At 39.5% G+C, this 15,785-nt stretch overlaps 1 protein-coding gene across 1 annotated transcript in view; it reads right to left on the minus strand.

The window, feature by feature from the left end:
* LOC140188529 (calmodulin-binding transcription activator 1-like) overlaps positions 1-15,785 on the minus strand; it is a 1,232,669-nt gene that overhangs the window by 598,868 nt on the left and 618,016 nt on the right. Inside the window, exon 4 of the mRNA XM_072244898.1 lies at positions 5,423-5,558. Coding sequence (XP_072100999.1) covers positions 5,423-5,558 — 136 coding nt within the window. The remainder of the gene's footprint in view (positions 1-5,422; positions 5,559-15,785) is intronic.

Raw genomic sequence — 15,785 nt, forward strand, 5'->3', positions numbered from 1 at the left:
ACTCACTACCAATATAGATGGGTTGATAATAACTGTTGAGTATTTATTCACTGTCTGGCTCAATCATGATCACAACAACCTGGAGCTGAATGCCCTTAAAACCATAGGTATGCATATTGACTTCAGAAGTAATGTGAAGTCTCTCCACCCACTCATCATCAATAACTCTACAGTTAGCATTGTTTCAACATTCAGGTTGCTGGGCATCATTATTTTGCTGAAATTCAGGTAGGAGAACCATATCTCCTTCATTAACAAAAAGGTTCGGCAGAGGATAAATTTCTTGTGACAGTTGGTAAAATTCCATCTTCCCCAGAACATACTGGTGCAATTCTACACTGGCATTATGGAGAGTATCCTGACATCAGTCATTATTGTCTGGTTTTGTGCAGCATCCTCTCAGAGTATATGAAAATTACAGTGGGTAGAAAAGGTCATTGGCTGCAGTCTACCATCACTGCAGGACAAAGAAGCAGGCAGGAAAAATCATTGCAGACACTATCCACCCTGCAAAATGCCTTTTCCAAAAGTTACCTTATAGAAAGCAGTATAGGGCTATTTAAAAAAAAAAGTCACATCATCATAAAAGTTTCTTTCCCTAATCTGATCAACTATTCTAGTTAGCCCTCGACTCCCTCTATCTATTATCCCCATCACTGCACTGCACTGCAATCACTTTAAACTACTTCTGATAACGCAAACACGAGAAAATCTGCAGATGCTGGAATCTCAAGCAACACACATCAAAGTTGCTGGTGAATGCAGCAGGCCAGGCAGCATCTCTAGGAAGAGGCACAGTTGACGTTTTGGGCCGAAGCTCTTCGTCAGGACTAACTGAAAGAAGAGCTAGTAAGAGATTTGAAAGTGGGAGGGGGAAGGGGAGATCCAAAATGATAGGAGAAGACAGGAGGGGGAGGGATGGAGCCAAGAGTTGGACAGTTGATTGGCAAAAGGGACATGAGGGGGTCATGGGACGGTAATCACTTACTAGCTCTTCTTTCAGTTAGTCCTGACGAAGGGTCTCGGCCCAAAACATCAACTGTACCTCTTCCTAGAGATGCTGCCTGGCCTACTTTTGATAAAGCTGTTTACATTGGAAATACATGCTGATATTTATACATGTTTTATTCTCGATCCATACTTCAATCTCTAACTACATTTTTTGCATAATTCATTTTTTTTAAATGTTGATCTTTTTTGTTGCATGACCAACATACCACAGTAAATTCCTAGTGCATGTAAATGTATATAGCAAATAAAATTGATCCTTGATCGTAAATTTGGTCCTTGATTCTGATTTTAAACTCAAGTTGAGTCTCTTCCAGAAGGGAACCCTCAGTGATAGATTATAGATAAATAGTGAGACAAAGGGCAAGTTGCAGCAAGCCATTTTCAAAATCAACTTTTTTCCGAAATGTACTGTTTTTATACTCAATAGAAAGAAGTGAAAATATTTCTACTTTTAAAAATATAATCTAGGCCAATTCTGGATTTAAGTTAAATTAATAAAACTCAGAGAGCAAGTGCTCTGGGTGCCATGTACAATGTCTGCATTCTGTAGCAATGATAATAATGGCATCATGCCCACTTGATGAATCCTTATCAGTCCTGATGAAGGGTCTTGGCCTGAAACTAGTTCCTTCAGCATTGTGTGTGTGTTGCTCAAGATTTCTAGCATCTGATAATCTTAAGGTTCAAGCTTTGCACTGTTTGATTTAAGCCAAACAAGCTGGTGTGCTACATAAGACCTCCATTTTAGAGCTAAAGAGAAGAAAACTAACTACAGCTCCATTGACTCATCATAATAATCTGATCCACATTACAGAGGACCTGGATGTAGAGATTGGTTGAAGACAAAATTGGACTTGGCTGGATGTTTCTCAATTTATACAATGGGTTCCCAACCTGGGCTCCACAGATCCCTTGCATAATGGTTTTGGTCCATGGCATAAAAAGGTTGGGAAGCCCTGTTCTATACTAGGTACACCTGCTTCTACAGTGGCCATAGAGGTACGACAAATGTACAGTTCAATCTGAAAGTGAAATCATGTATTCTTAGTAGTTTTCCTCCAAAAGGTCCACAATCTTGTTGCATGATTTGGAGGCTTGTGTGCCTTAATGACCCAGAGAACTAAGGGCATTTTGCATATCTTGGTAGGGTCACCCATGCCAAATAGGTCAAAGGATAGAAGCCAGACTAAGAGTGATCCACCCAACCTCCAGTTTTGGGGGTTCAGCTCAAGGTAACAACCCTGACTGGTAAAACAAAATTATTATGGAAAAAACAGCAATGAAGGATCCTTCTGCATCTGAGTGTGAAAGTATTCCTGAGTCTCTAGCCAGGATTTGCATGACTGACATTAGTGGAAACTGAGAGGAAGCTACTGATATGATGAAGGAAGTCCTGAACACTGCCAGAGATAGAGGACCTTCATCGCTACCCTAAATAGCAGCGGTGTAACAAGCAGTTATGTAAGCTAGTAAAAGCTTTAATGTTGATTTGAAGTTCCAAGCACAACATGGTGCCATCTCCTGCACCAGTCACCGCATTTCAAGTCTTTGGGATGAGGGGCCCATCTGCAGGATTTGTCTGAAAAGGCACATGTGCACTCACAAATTCAAAGTAGATTCACTGCGCATGTAAGTCTAACGAACATAATGTCCATTATTAATTAAATGACAAGTTACAAGATTTTTCATTATGCGGTTCAATTGTGTTTTTGAATACATTCCCACAAGCAGTTTTCTCTATTGCAGTAATATAATATAATTAACTTATGATTGCTGAATAAACTTACCCTTTTTTTAAACTGAAGTCGCCTGTAGCTATTACGTTAGAAGTGAGTGGGTGACAACTGCTGCCGACATTCTTCATTTATAAACTCGGCCTATCTTGCAATCCTCCTACAAATCCCCAGTGCTATTGTTCAATGTCGCACTATCACATCCCTGCAGGTGATTGGCAGTTGCATCATGGCTTGTTTTGTCTCTCTTGAATAAGCTAACTCTGAATGAAATCCAGATTGATTTATTTTCCAGCTCCCCAGTTCTTACCCAAGTGGTTCTGTGTACATGGAGAGAGTGTTAAATGTGGGAAGTACAACAGTCAAGCCTATTCTTGCCTTCAGCTAATTTCCATAGAGCATCATCAATAAGACACTCTGCTTTAGTTCATCTTCTCTGCTTTATCCCATATATGGGCAGAGCAGGTGTATCACACTGACTGCTTTGGCTGAAATCAAACTGCTCAGTGCCAAATGGGGATCCCAACCAGGATTTTCCCATTTTGCTTGATGATGTATGCATCTAGTGAGCCACTTACAGGCTGTAAAGATCTTTGAACCTACATTAGCCAAAGTATTCTTGTTATCAAAATCAGTGTGAGGTAAAGAATAGAAAATTGCTTCAGAGAAAACCAGAAGATTGTCCATGGAGCTCTCCCATCATGCAAAGAAGATATGAGAGTAGTTCACTGTAAAACAACAAAAAAAAATTGGTCTCTGTTCCACCGAACAATGTGACATTAAAACACACTACACTGGGGTGGAAAGCCATTGGTTTTGGGCTCCCTCATTGCTCAGCTGCTGATCTAAATCAGACTAGTGGAGGACTTGAAAGGGGCCACTTCCACCACGTGAGCTACAGCATTTAAGAATTAACCCTATAAGCAGGTCTGGAGTCACATAGAGGCCATAACAGGTAAAATAAACAGATTCCATTCACTGAATAATGTTTTCATGATCTCCTAGCCATTTTTGAGGTCATAATTTTCCTGGACTGATCCATAAACTACCAGATTCATCGAATTTAATCTAACAATTTGATACAATGTGGTTTCAGCTCAAGATTGTTAGGCTGGAGATCTTGCTCCATTAGCATTACACTGCTAGGTACAAGTATCCAACAAGAAACTTAGGCTTGTGTACTGAAGGATAATGGGTGAATGGGTATGTTAAATTTCCATGCAATCAAACCATAAACACATTGGCACAGCTCAATAATGACACTATTTGCTATCCTCTTATCAATATAGTTCAACCCATTAATTGTTAGAACTACACAGAGAAAGAAAAATCTGATCAGACAAGTCTTATACAAAGGGAACATGAAGAAATCTCAGCCTGGGCTTATATCCGCAATCAGTAAGAATAGGCGACAATACCTCCTCCACAATTCCCTGTCCTTGACTGGAGTTCTTATCACTAAAGATGGATCTTGATCTTCTAACCAAGAAAGCACACTAATGTATCTACTTCCTCAAAAGGCTAAGAAAATTTGCCATGTCCCCAGGGATTCTTAACAATCTTTACAGATCTACCATAGAAAGCATCCTATTTGGATGCATTACAGCTGAGTATGGCAAATGCGCAACACAAGACAAAGACATTGCAGAGGGTTGCAAGTGCAGCCCGGTCCATCATATAAGTTAGTTTACCCTCCACTGATTCCCTCTGCACTTCCCACTGCCTTGGGAAAGCAATTAACGTAATCAAGGACCTCTCTGACCCCGGGCATTCTCTCTTTTCCTCTTTCCTATCAGAATGAAAAATATAAAAGCACATACCACCAGACTCAGGGGCAGCTTTCATCCTGCTGTTACCAGACTCTCGAAAGGACCTCTGTGAAGATGGATTTTGATCTTCCAGTCTGTCTTATTGTAGCTCTTGCACTGACCAATTTACCTACAATTGCATTTTCTCTATAGTTCCACACTGTATCCTGTATTCTTTTTACTCCCTCAATGTACTTACATATGGCATGATTTGCCTGGATGGCATACAAAGTTTCTCACTGTATCTCAGTCCAGGTGACAATAATATAACAATACAAAAACCTTCCTAATGACTGTGGCTCACTCCTCAGCATCATTAACACAATCAGAGTTTGAATTCTTTTCCTGAGACACTTCATCTGATGCTTCAAAAATTACTGAAGATATCTTGAAGCTATATTTAGTCTGATTTGCCTAATATCCACCAATCCATTCAATTGAAACAGAACTTCATAAGAAGGTTTGACTGGAAATACTGTATGTATTAATCATGTCCATTAACAGTTGGTCAGGAAGCCCAAAATTAGGCTGACTTGTTTCCCCACCTCAGGACAGCAGACGTGACAAGATAAAAGTGCAAGGAATGAATAAAGCCTATAAATGTCAAAATTTTTTTAAGTACTATAATTTTATATTGAATTATGATATGGTTCTCAAATATGAAATACTATCAGTACACGGATTTGATCATTTATATAGTTGTATTTTGTCCTCTCTGCAACAAAACTAGGTGAAATTGAAAGGCTCGTTAGAGGTGTCAACTCATCCCCACTTCTAATACTGGGTTAACATGACTGTGATTTTCCCATGATATAGTTACCAGAGAACATTCAAAATAAACTCAAGTGCTGCTATGCTGTTTAACCTTACCTCCACACCCTGCACCTTCAGTTTCATGTGATCCTCCCGTGTAGTTTTGCCATCTTTCCGTTTCTTCCAGCAGTAGCCATCCTTTCTGTACTTCACCTTCTTTCTGTTGTATAAGATCATGGAGCCATTTTGGGGCCTGCAATATTTCAGTGAGGAAACAAGATGGGAAATAAGAAAATGGGAATCTTATAAAATAGTTACAACTAGGTCACATCCCATTCAAAGACAAACCTATCATATTTCAATCTTTAGGAGGCACTCTCCTTTTAAATTCAGAGGGTGTTTGTTTTTTGATCTTGCTCATGCTTTCTCTCCACAACCTCATTACCCTTTTGATTTAGCTCGACATCATAATGGTTCAGAACTTTTCACTTATCATTAAATGCCTCTCCAAAGCATCCAATCTTCATGAATGAAAAGCTTGAGGTTCAAAAATAGATTTTATGAGGAAGATTTATGGGCAGTGCAATGAAAATTCAGAGCAGCCCACCATCTGGCTTATTTCTTCACAGGAGTACTAGGGCCAACAAAGCTCAGGCAAACTAATCTGGCATGGTCTGAACAAGTCATTTCTTTATACTGCACGGATAACTGTCACACATTTATTCTCCGAGGCATGGTACATGACATTTTTCAACCAAAATAAGATTTCTCATCTCTCATTGTCTCTGTGTTGCCACCAATCTAAATACCAATATTTCTAGTACCTACACGGGCTACATTACGTAACATCAGTACTTCAATTTTCAAATTCATTTACAGAACGCAGGCATTGCTTTTGAGGCAGCAGTAGTCATCAGCCTTCTTCAACTACAACTATTTGTTCAATAAAACTAATCCCATAGTGTTGCTGCAGAGGCATTCCCATGATGTAAACCCAATAAAAATGAATAATTAGTCATGTATTTCTGGCTTAGAATTGTACCAAACTTGGAGCAAAAGTTGCAGATAGTGGATTTTCTATGCATCCGTTTTTATGAAAACAGACTTGGTGTGAAAAGGTCTCCGGCTTTGCAGTTACTATTGGAAACAGCCTAGGTGAATAACTTAATTTGGTAGTTAACACATACTACAACTACTGAATAGGAAAAGTGGAGGATGCGGACGTCTAGGGTGCTAGTCAAGAGTGCTAGATAGAGTCAAGTTTCTTGAACGTTCTTAGAGCTACTATTATGCTTGTCTTCATATTTGCTTGTGTCCTAAATTGCAACATGTCCAATTTATCCATGATCCACACCTTACTGAAACTCTGCCGTGGACAGTCCCAAGCCCAGCTACAAAAGGAGAAGGGTTGGGCATTGGGCTAGCAACCCCATCCAGTAAAAACAGAAACACCAACAGAAGCTCCAAAGATCTCATCCCTGGGAGAGGAAGGATCTTCGCCTAGAGGATGTATGAAGTCGTGTGGTGAAAGCCAGATGTCCATGGAAGCCACAGAGCTGATCAAACGTCTATCATCCAGGAAGAGGAGATGGGATTAGATAGGACACATGCTGCATAAGCCAAGTACCACAATCACCATCACCATTGATGCAGAATCCCCAGGGAAAGCAGAAGAGAGGTTGACCAAAGAACATCTGCCGCCACAACCTTGAAGTTGACACGAAGAAGATGAACTACATCTGGGGACAATTTGAAAGACTGGCTCAGGACAGAGGACTCTTGCAAGCTGCTGTTAGAGGTCTATGCTCCAGTAGGGTTGGTAGGCTTAACACACAACACATAGCCTAAACTAACTTCTCATTCTTGTTTTCAAAAACCTTCCTTGCCTGAATTCTTTTCATATCTCTGCAATCTTTTCTAGTCTTCCAGTCTCCAAGATTCTCCAATTCTCGACTCTTGTACATCCCTAATTTTCATCATTCAATCACTGTTAGTCATGCCTCCGGGCTCCAAACTTCAAAAATCCTTGTTCAATTGCTTTGCTTTGCTCACCAGATTTAAAATACTCTTTAATAACTCTCTCCGATCAAACATTTGATCATCCATCCCCTTGCTCATCAATCTCCTCACACGAATCAATGTGAAATTTTGTTTGAATCATTATGGTACACATTACAGGTGCAAACTAGATGCAAGGTGTTGATGTTGTTGAACAGGTTCAGCACTCTGTATTCTGCCTTTTTTATATCTGCTTTCTCTAAGGTCTTTTTGCTTTATGATTTGCTTCTGATGTTTCACATATTTATCCCCTTCAGACAGACTAAGATCAAAGAATTTTCCAACACAATTGGATGGGGGCTGTCTTTCTGATCACCTACATAATACTAATGAATCATTTATTATTATAGTCCCTGGGTAAAACAAGTTATGTTTAGCATTATTTATCAATGTGCTTTGCTTTTTACATGAGATTCAGAAAGCAATGCTGATTCTGATATACTTGGGAATATTAGTTCAACAAACAAAACAGAGTTTGTGAGAACTGAACAAATACTTTATTGGTTGCTTTAGCTTTCTTCTGTCTAAGTTTATGTCAAAATAAGAAGAATTACCTATTAGCCCAAATGTTCTGATGAGAAAACGATTAAGGTCTATAAAGTGTGAACATTAGCAAAAGAAGTGCCCTGCGACTCCAAGATACAGTGTCCATCTAATGATTTCATGCGTAAAGCTGATAGAAAAATATTGCTCTTTGTAGTCATTTGCTGCTGCTAAAGCTCAGCAAATTGGCTGCGTTCCTAATTGTTATACTCCAGCGACTCAGAATTTTGCACCTGAAGTGCCAGATAATGCAGCAAGATATCAGTTTTCTGATAAAAAAAAATTGCAAAAAGAGTAAGGATGAATAAAATGAATTCTGCATTATATGGGACATTAAGCATCAATGGAATCTGGCTTTAATGAAGAACATTAGCTGGGAGAAAACCAAAGTATAACAACCCTTCCCACCTGATTTAAGAAGGTACCACCAGGCTAAATGCAGTATCACTTTTATATAATGCTCTACCCCTTCAACTTAAATTTTTACCAATGTGAACCTTCTGTTATTCTGACAGATTGCTAAAGAAGGGAAAGTAATTTTAATGTGGTTCATTAATTCTATTTTTAATCTTTGTTGTAGCTAAAATTCATTATGTTGGCTGCTCTCATATTTCTTACCAAACGGCTCCTGATAACCAGCCTGACGAACATTCCAAGTTTGAACAGAAATAGTTTCAAAGCGAATAGGAGAGAAAACAGTCAGTGTGGATCAGATATAACATCTCCTCCTCACTGACAATCAACACTGGTGCACCTCAGGGATGCGTGCTTAGCCCACTGCTCTACTCTTTCTACACCCACAACTGTGTGGCTAGGCACAGCTCAAACACCATCCCTAAATTTGATGATGACACAACTATTGTTGGCACAATTTCCAACGGTGATGAGGAAGTGTACTTCAGTAAAGTAGATCAGCCGCCTGAGTGGTGTCGCAACAACAACCTTACACTCAGTGTTGATAAGACCAAGGAATTGATTGTGGACTTCAGGAAGGGGAAGTCGAGGGAATGCAGACCTCATCAAAGGATCAGCAGTGAAAAGGGTGAGCAATTTCAAATTCCTGGGTGTGAACATCTTTGAAGATCTATTCCAGACCCAACATACTGATGCAATTACAAAAAAAAAGCACAATGGCAGCTATATGTCATTAGGAGTTTGAGAAGACATGGTATGTCATCAAAGACTCTCGCACATTTTTATAGAAGTACCATGGAGAGCATTCTAGTTGGTTGCATCACTGTGTGGTATGGAGGGACCACTGCAATGGATCAGAAAAAGCTGCAGAAAGTTGAAAATTCAGCCAGCTCCATCAAGGGCACTAATCTCCTAGACATCAAGGACATCTTCAAACGGTGATGCATCACCAAAGCAGCATGCATCGAGGACCCACATCACGTGGACTCTTCTCATTGCTACCATCAAGGAGGAGGTACAGGAGCCTGAAGACACTTACTCAGCATTTCAGAAACAGCTCCTTCCCCTCTATCATCAGACTTCTGAATGGACAATGAGCCTATGAACACTACCTCACTACTTTTTTTGCTCTCTTTTCACACAACTTATTTAATTTAGTTTATATATTTTTATATACATATATATTTCTTATGGTAATATATAGTTTCTTTTACTATTATGTATTGCAATGTACCACTGCCAAAAAACAACAGATTTCATGATATACTCTGTTTCTTAACAATCAATCTACTCACTTAAGTTCTTAAAGGGCCATGGTAATGGACATACTTTTGGAGTTTATTAATACTCTTTCATTATCTTAGTGTTAACTTTTCTCGATGTTAATCAATACTTGCCCTAAGATTAAATATATTTCAATTATCTGCCATGTTTGCATTGGGACGTTTGGCTAAAGTGAAGTTTCAACACTAATTTGGGACCAATTCATGTGCAGAATGCAATCTATCTCATTCGTGGAAAAATAACCCTTAGAGATTCTGTCCAACCTCAGTTGGAAAGAATAATTCTACCAAAGGGGATTGATTGGTTGGGTAAATAGTCAAGTACAGAATAGATGGCAGAAAAATAGTGTGTCATGAGGAAAGCTCAAATTGGCTGAGATGTTCAATGAAGTAAAAAAGAAAGTTGATGAGGCAAATGCAAGTGATATAGTTTACTTTCAAAAGGTACTTGTTAAAGTGCTACTTTATAGGCTTGACACCAAGATTGAATCCTACAGAATGAAAAGAGGCATTAGCTATGTGAATAGAAAATTGAATAAGTGACTAGACACACAGTGAATCGCTGTTTTTCAGTCTGGAGAGAAGTACAGAATGGTGTTCTCTGGGGAGCTGATACAAGAACTATTATTTTTCTAAATATATATTTATGACTGGGACTTGTGTGTATACATGGCACAATTTCCAAAGCTCCAGACAACACAAAACCTGAAGCACAGTGAATTGTGGGGCATTATTGGTCTGGCCTTCAAAAGGATTCAGACAGGCTGATGGAATTGAAGTACACAGAAGAGATAAAACTTTATACAGAAATATGTGAAGTGTTAGATTTCAGAAAAGAGTACAAGAAGAAGTAATATCAGAATCAGAATCAGGTTTAATATCACTGGCATATGTCATGAAATTTGTTATGTGGCAGCAGTACATTGAAATACATAATAATAAAAAACTGTGAACTACAGTAAAAAGTATATATATTTAAAAAGTTAAATTAAGTAAGTAGTGCAAAAAGAGAAAAAAAAATAGAAGTGAGGTCGTGCTCATGGGCTCAATGTCCATTCAGAAATCTGATGGCAGAGAGGAAGAATCTGTTCCTGAATTGTTGAATGTGTGCCTTCAGGTTCCTGTACCTCCTCCCTGATGGTAGTAATGAGAAGAGGACATGTCCTGGAGGATGGGGGTCCTTAATGATGGACGCCACCTTTTTTCAGGCATCACTCCTTGAAGATCTCCTAGATGCCAGACATAAACCATAGAGCACAATTCTACAAAGAGTGGCAAATAAGCTGTTGGAGGACTCTATGTGTTAAGTAGCATTTGTGAAAGGAAAGGAACAGTCAACATTTTGGGTTGAAACCCTGCATTAGGACTCCAATGGAAGTTTAAATACTAGTACTGGAACAGAGAAATCTAGAGCTACATGCGTCAAAATCATTGAAAGATTATTGAAAAAAAATGAGAGACTTTGGTAGTAGAAATAAATGTGCGGATTATTTTCTAAGCCAAAAGAAAATCCAAAACACTGAGATGCAAAGGGACTTTGAGCCCTTGTGCAGAACACCGTAAAGGTTAACTCGCAGGCTGAGTCGGTGGTGAGGAAGGCAAATGCAATGTTAGCACTCATTTCAAGAGGTCTAGAATACAAGAGCAGGGATGTAATGTTGAGACTTTATAAGGCACTGGTGAGGCCACACCTTGGGTATCGTCAACAGTTTTAGGGTCTTCATCTAAGGAAAGATCTGCTGGCATTGGAGAGTGCTCAGAGCAGAATCGCAAGGATGATTCAGGGAATGTAAAGGTTATCAGACAAGGAATGCTTGATAGCTCTGGGTCTGTACTATCGGATTTAGAAGGATGAGGGGTGATCTCATTGAAACCTTTGAAACGTTGAAAGGCCTAGACAGAGTAGATGTGGAAAGGTGTTTCCCATGGTGGGGGAGTCCAGGACAAGAGGGCACAACTTCAGGATAGAGGGGCACCCATTTAAAAAACGATGTGGAGAAATTTCTTCAGCCAGAGGGTGGTGAATTTGTGGAATTTGTTACCACAGGCAGCTGTAAAGTCCAGGTCATTGGATGCATTTAAGGCAGAGCTTGATGGGTTCTTGATTGGACACAGCATCAACAGTTACAGGGAAAAGGCCGAGGAGGGGAAAGAAGGATCAGCAGAATCCATGGGCTAAATGGCCTATGGCCTATTGCTGCTCCTATGTCTTAAGGTCTAAGACTGATCATTCTCATCCTGTAGCCCTGCAGAGAGGTGTATCCTTGACAAAAATCGGCAAACTGAATGCAGGAGTTAAATCTGAGACCTTGAAAGAGCAGGAATTATTTTTGTGAGCCCCATTGATAGCCTCAAGAGATTTCACTTAAAAGACAATGAAAAGCAACCCTGAGAGGGAACTATAATCCAAAAAACAAGGTATCCCAAATTTTTAAGTAAAATATTATCCAATATAAAACTTACTGTAATCTTTGAAGCTGCAGGGGTGTAAATTTCAGATCACCAGATGGTCTATTTCATTATTCAATAAGTATAAAAGGAACAGAGAGTACTAATAATATAAATGGTGGGGGCCAAGGGAACACTGTGGAATATTGAGGATTGAGGATTACAAATTCACGGATTCCTGAAGGTGGCAGCCAGGTAGATGAGGTGGTGAAGGAGGTCTTATGAGATACTTACTTTCATTTTCTGAGATGCATGATATAAGAGCAGGGAGGCTATAATATAATTTTATAAATACAGAATGGACCACAGCTGGAATACTATACGGTATGCAGTTCTGGTCACCATACTATGAGAAGGTTGTTATTGAACAAGCCAGGGCACAGAGGAGTCACTGGCATGTTGCCCATGATCAAACTTCAAAGTAAATTTATTATCAAAGTACATATATGTCACCATACACTACCTTGAGATTCATTTCTTGCAGGCATTCACAGTAAAACAAAGAAATATAATAGAATCAGTGAAAAACTACACACAAAGACTGACAACCAACGTGCAAAAAAAGACAAACTCTGCAAATACAAAAAAAAAGACAATAAATAAATAAATTATACTAAGAAAATGAGTTGTACAGTGCTTGAACGTGAGTCCATAGGTTGTAGAATCAGTTCAGAGTTGAGGTGAGGGAGGTGGTTGAAGGGTGATAACTCCTGTACCTCCTTCCCCTTGGCAGCAGTGAGAAGAGAGCACAGGTTGGAGGGCGGGAGTTCTTGATGATAGATACTGCTTTCTTGTGGCACGCTCCTGGAAGATGTGCTCAATGGTAGGGTGGGAATGATGGAGTGTTTCAATTATGAGGAGAGAATGAGTAGGTGACAGACACAGTGTTGGTGGTGCCAGCTGAGAAAGGATGGTGACAGCTTGTTAATTGCTCCTGTTCTGTCAGGAGAAGATGTGAAGGGGAGGTGAGCGCACACAGAGAAATAAATCAATATTAGTACTGCGAGTTACTAAGAACTGCAGATGTCCAAAAGGAAAAACACGTAATTCTGGAAATGATCAGCAGGTCAGGCAACACTTATGGAGAGTGAATTTGATCTTTTGTTGAAACTGGCCAGTTCTGATAAAAACAGAAATGACTGGCTGTATGAAATTCATGGATTCAGAGCTGAGATGTGCCAAGTTAAAAGAAAGATGCTGATCCTCGAGCTTAATGAGAACTTTGGTTGTGCAACCTGAGAGAGTGGCCCTGCATTTTCAGTTGTCTGTCATTTTAACCATCCATTTCACTCTGACCTGTCTTCTAGGTTTTTATTCACTTCAGTGATGCCTGATGCCAAGCTTCCCTCCCCCATGGAAAGTACATCCTCCTTTAGGTGATAAGATCAAAATTGTACACAAAACTCAGCTCCTGTCTCACCAAGGCCCATTATAATTGCAGAAAAATATTATTTCTTCTGTACTCAAATCCTCTAATAACAAAGGCCAACATACCATTTGCCTTTCAAAGTGTTTGCCACTCTGGCATATGAATTTACTTGTATATAAGGTCACCCTGGTTCTTCTGAATATCAGCATTACCCAATCTGTCATCTTTCAAAACTCAGACTGCTTTTCCTGTTTTCCCTGTCAAAGTGGATGGCCTCACACTTTTGACATTAGATTCCTTCAGGAATATTCTTGTCCATCCACTCACTTTCTTGCCTTCTTTTGAGGATGTAAAAAAAAAGGAGCTTTTTTACATTACTAACTCCACTCACATCCATCTGATTTTGGATAATTAGCAAAGTTGGAAATATTATCTGAGCGAAGTCACTGATAGAGATTATGACTAGCTAGGCAAAGCCTCTGACACTGGCTGCCCACCGAAAATCTGTTTACTCCCACTCTTTCCTTTTTACCGGCTAACTAATTCGCAGTCTATGCCAGTACAATTTCCCCAATTCCATATGCTTGAACCTTGCAGAACAACATCATGTGTGAGATCTCATCAATCTTCTTCTGAAAATTTAAGTACATCATATCTGCTGGTTTCTCGACTAGTCACATCCTCCAAGAAATCCAGATTGGTTACAGCATCATAAAATGATATACTATGAAAACAGCCCCTTTAGCCCATTGAGTCCATGCTAATTATCAGTTACTCATTTACACTTATTTTATGTTAATCCCATATATTATTACCCCTACATGCATATCAATTCCCCTCAGATTCTATTCCTTACCTACACACTCAGAGTAACCTACAGTAGCCAATGAATCAACATGGGAGGAAACTGGACACCTGAGAGAAACCCCTGAAGTAACAGAGAAAACATGCAGCTCCACAAGAGCAGTCCCTGAAGTCAGGATTGAAGCTCGGTGCTGTGAGTCATCGGTTCTACTTACTGCACCAGTGTGCTGCTCCAAAAAATTACTTCTCTTTCTTAAATCCACACTGTTAGTTTATCCTTCATTTTATTTATTTAGAGATACAGCGAGGAACAGGCCCTTCTGGCCCTTTGAGCTGTGCCACCCAGTAACCCCCGGTTCAACCCTAGCTTAACCACAGGACAATTTACAATGACCAATTAACCTATCCAGTACATCTTTGGACTGTGGGAAGAAACTGGAGCACCCAGGGGAAACCCACACATTCCACATACAGACCTCTTACAGATGATGTCATAGATTCCAGTATTTCCTTCCCTTGGGTTAACAAGTCATTTTTCCTGTTTTCTCATTACTCCTTTTCTTCAATAGAGCAGATCATACCAATTACCCTCCAATCTGGGGGAAACTTTCTAGAAATTGCAGAAGATTGGAAAAATTATAACCAATACATCTTACTTCTTCTCTGGAAGACCTTAAGGATTGAGAGTAATTTACATCCATTGTAGTTTTCTGGGTTCTAAGGTGGCCATTGAGGCCAAAGTGAAAAATGAAGACTTCTCCATACAAGGACTGAATGGTGGCTGACTGGATGATGAGTAGGCAGTTTGAGGGCTGGTTCACACCTTCTATCATGCATGAAGAGTTTCTGTATGTGCTCAATGCAACATTTTGAGCTATTCAGTGTATTTCTTCTCCACCTTGAGCAATGATGGTTCCTAGGAGTCAGTGGGGATGTTGTAGTCCTTCGGGAAGCTTTGAGGCCATTTGTGAATCTTTTCCCCTGCCTGTTTCTAAACCTCCTCTCTCAAAAGAGCTCAGAATAGAAATATTTCTAATGTTCTGATATCACTATCTCTATAACCAGCTGTTTCAAAATTTTAAAATATACTTAGAATATATTTCATCAGATCTTTGGATCAGCTCTCAATCCCACCAAATTCCCTGATATTTTTAGTAATGCTACTTTTCTTCAGTTCCTCTTGATATCTGAATATTTCTGTTAGGCTTATTGTGTCTTTTTTTATGATGACAGACAAAATGTATTTGTTTAATTTCTCTATGACTTTCTTTATCTGCTCTAGCTTTGTCTATGCAGAACCCACAAATGCCTTTACTACTCTCTACATTTTTACATATCTATTGCAGGTCTTATAGCCCAATTCTTACCAGTTTACTTTCCTTTTCCACCTTTCAAATGAATGCAACAGCACTATATGTTTGCATAAAGATGAGGCCAGATATCAAGTATATCTGATCCCCTCAGATCAGCAAGTACAGAACATCATTAGACTCAATAGCAGGGCGAGAAATCAGATACGTCACAGAAGCTCAGAACACTGCATGCATGCCTGCTGCTAGTC

The sequence above is a fragment of the Mobula birostris genome, chromosome 27 (genome assembly GCF_030028105.1).
Source record: "Mobula birostris isolate sMobBir1 chromosome 27, sMobBir1.hap1, whole genome shotgun sequence".
NCBI lineage: Eukaryota > Metazoa > Chordata > Chondrichthyes > Myliobatiformes > Myliobatidae > Mobula > Mobula birostris.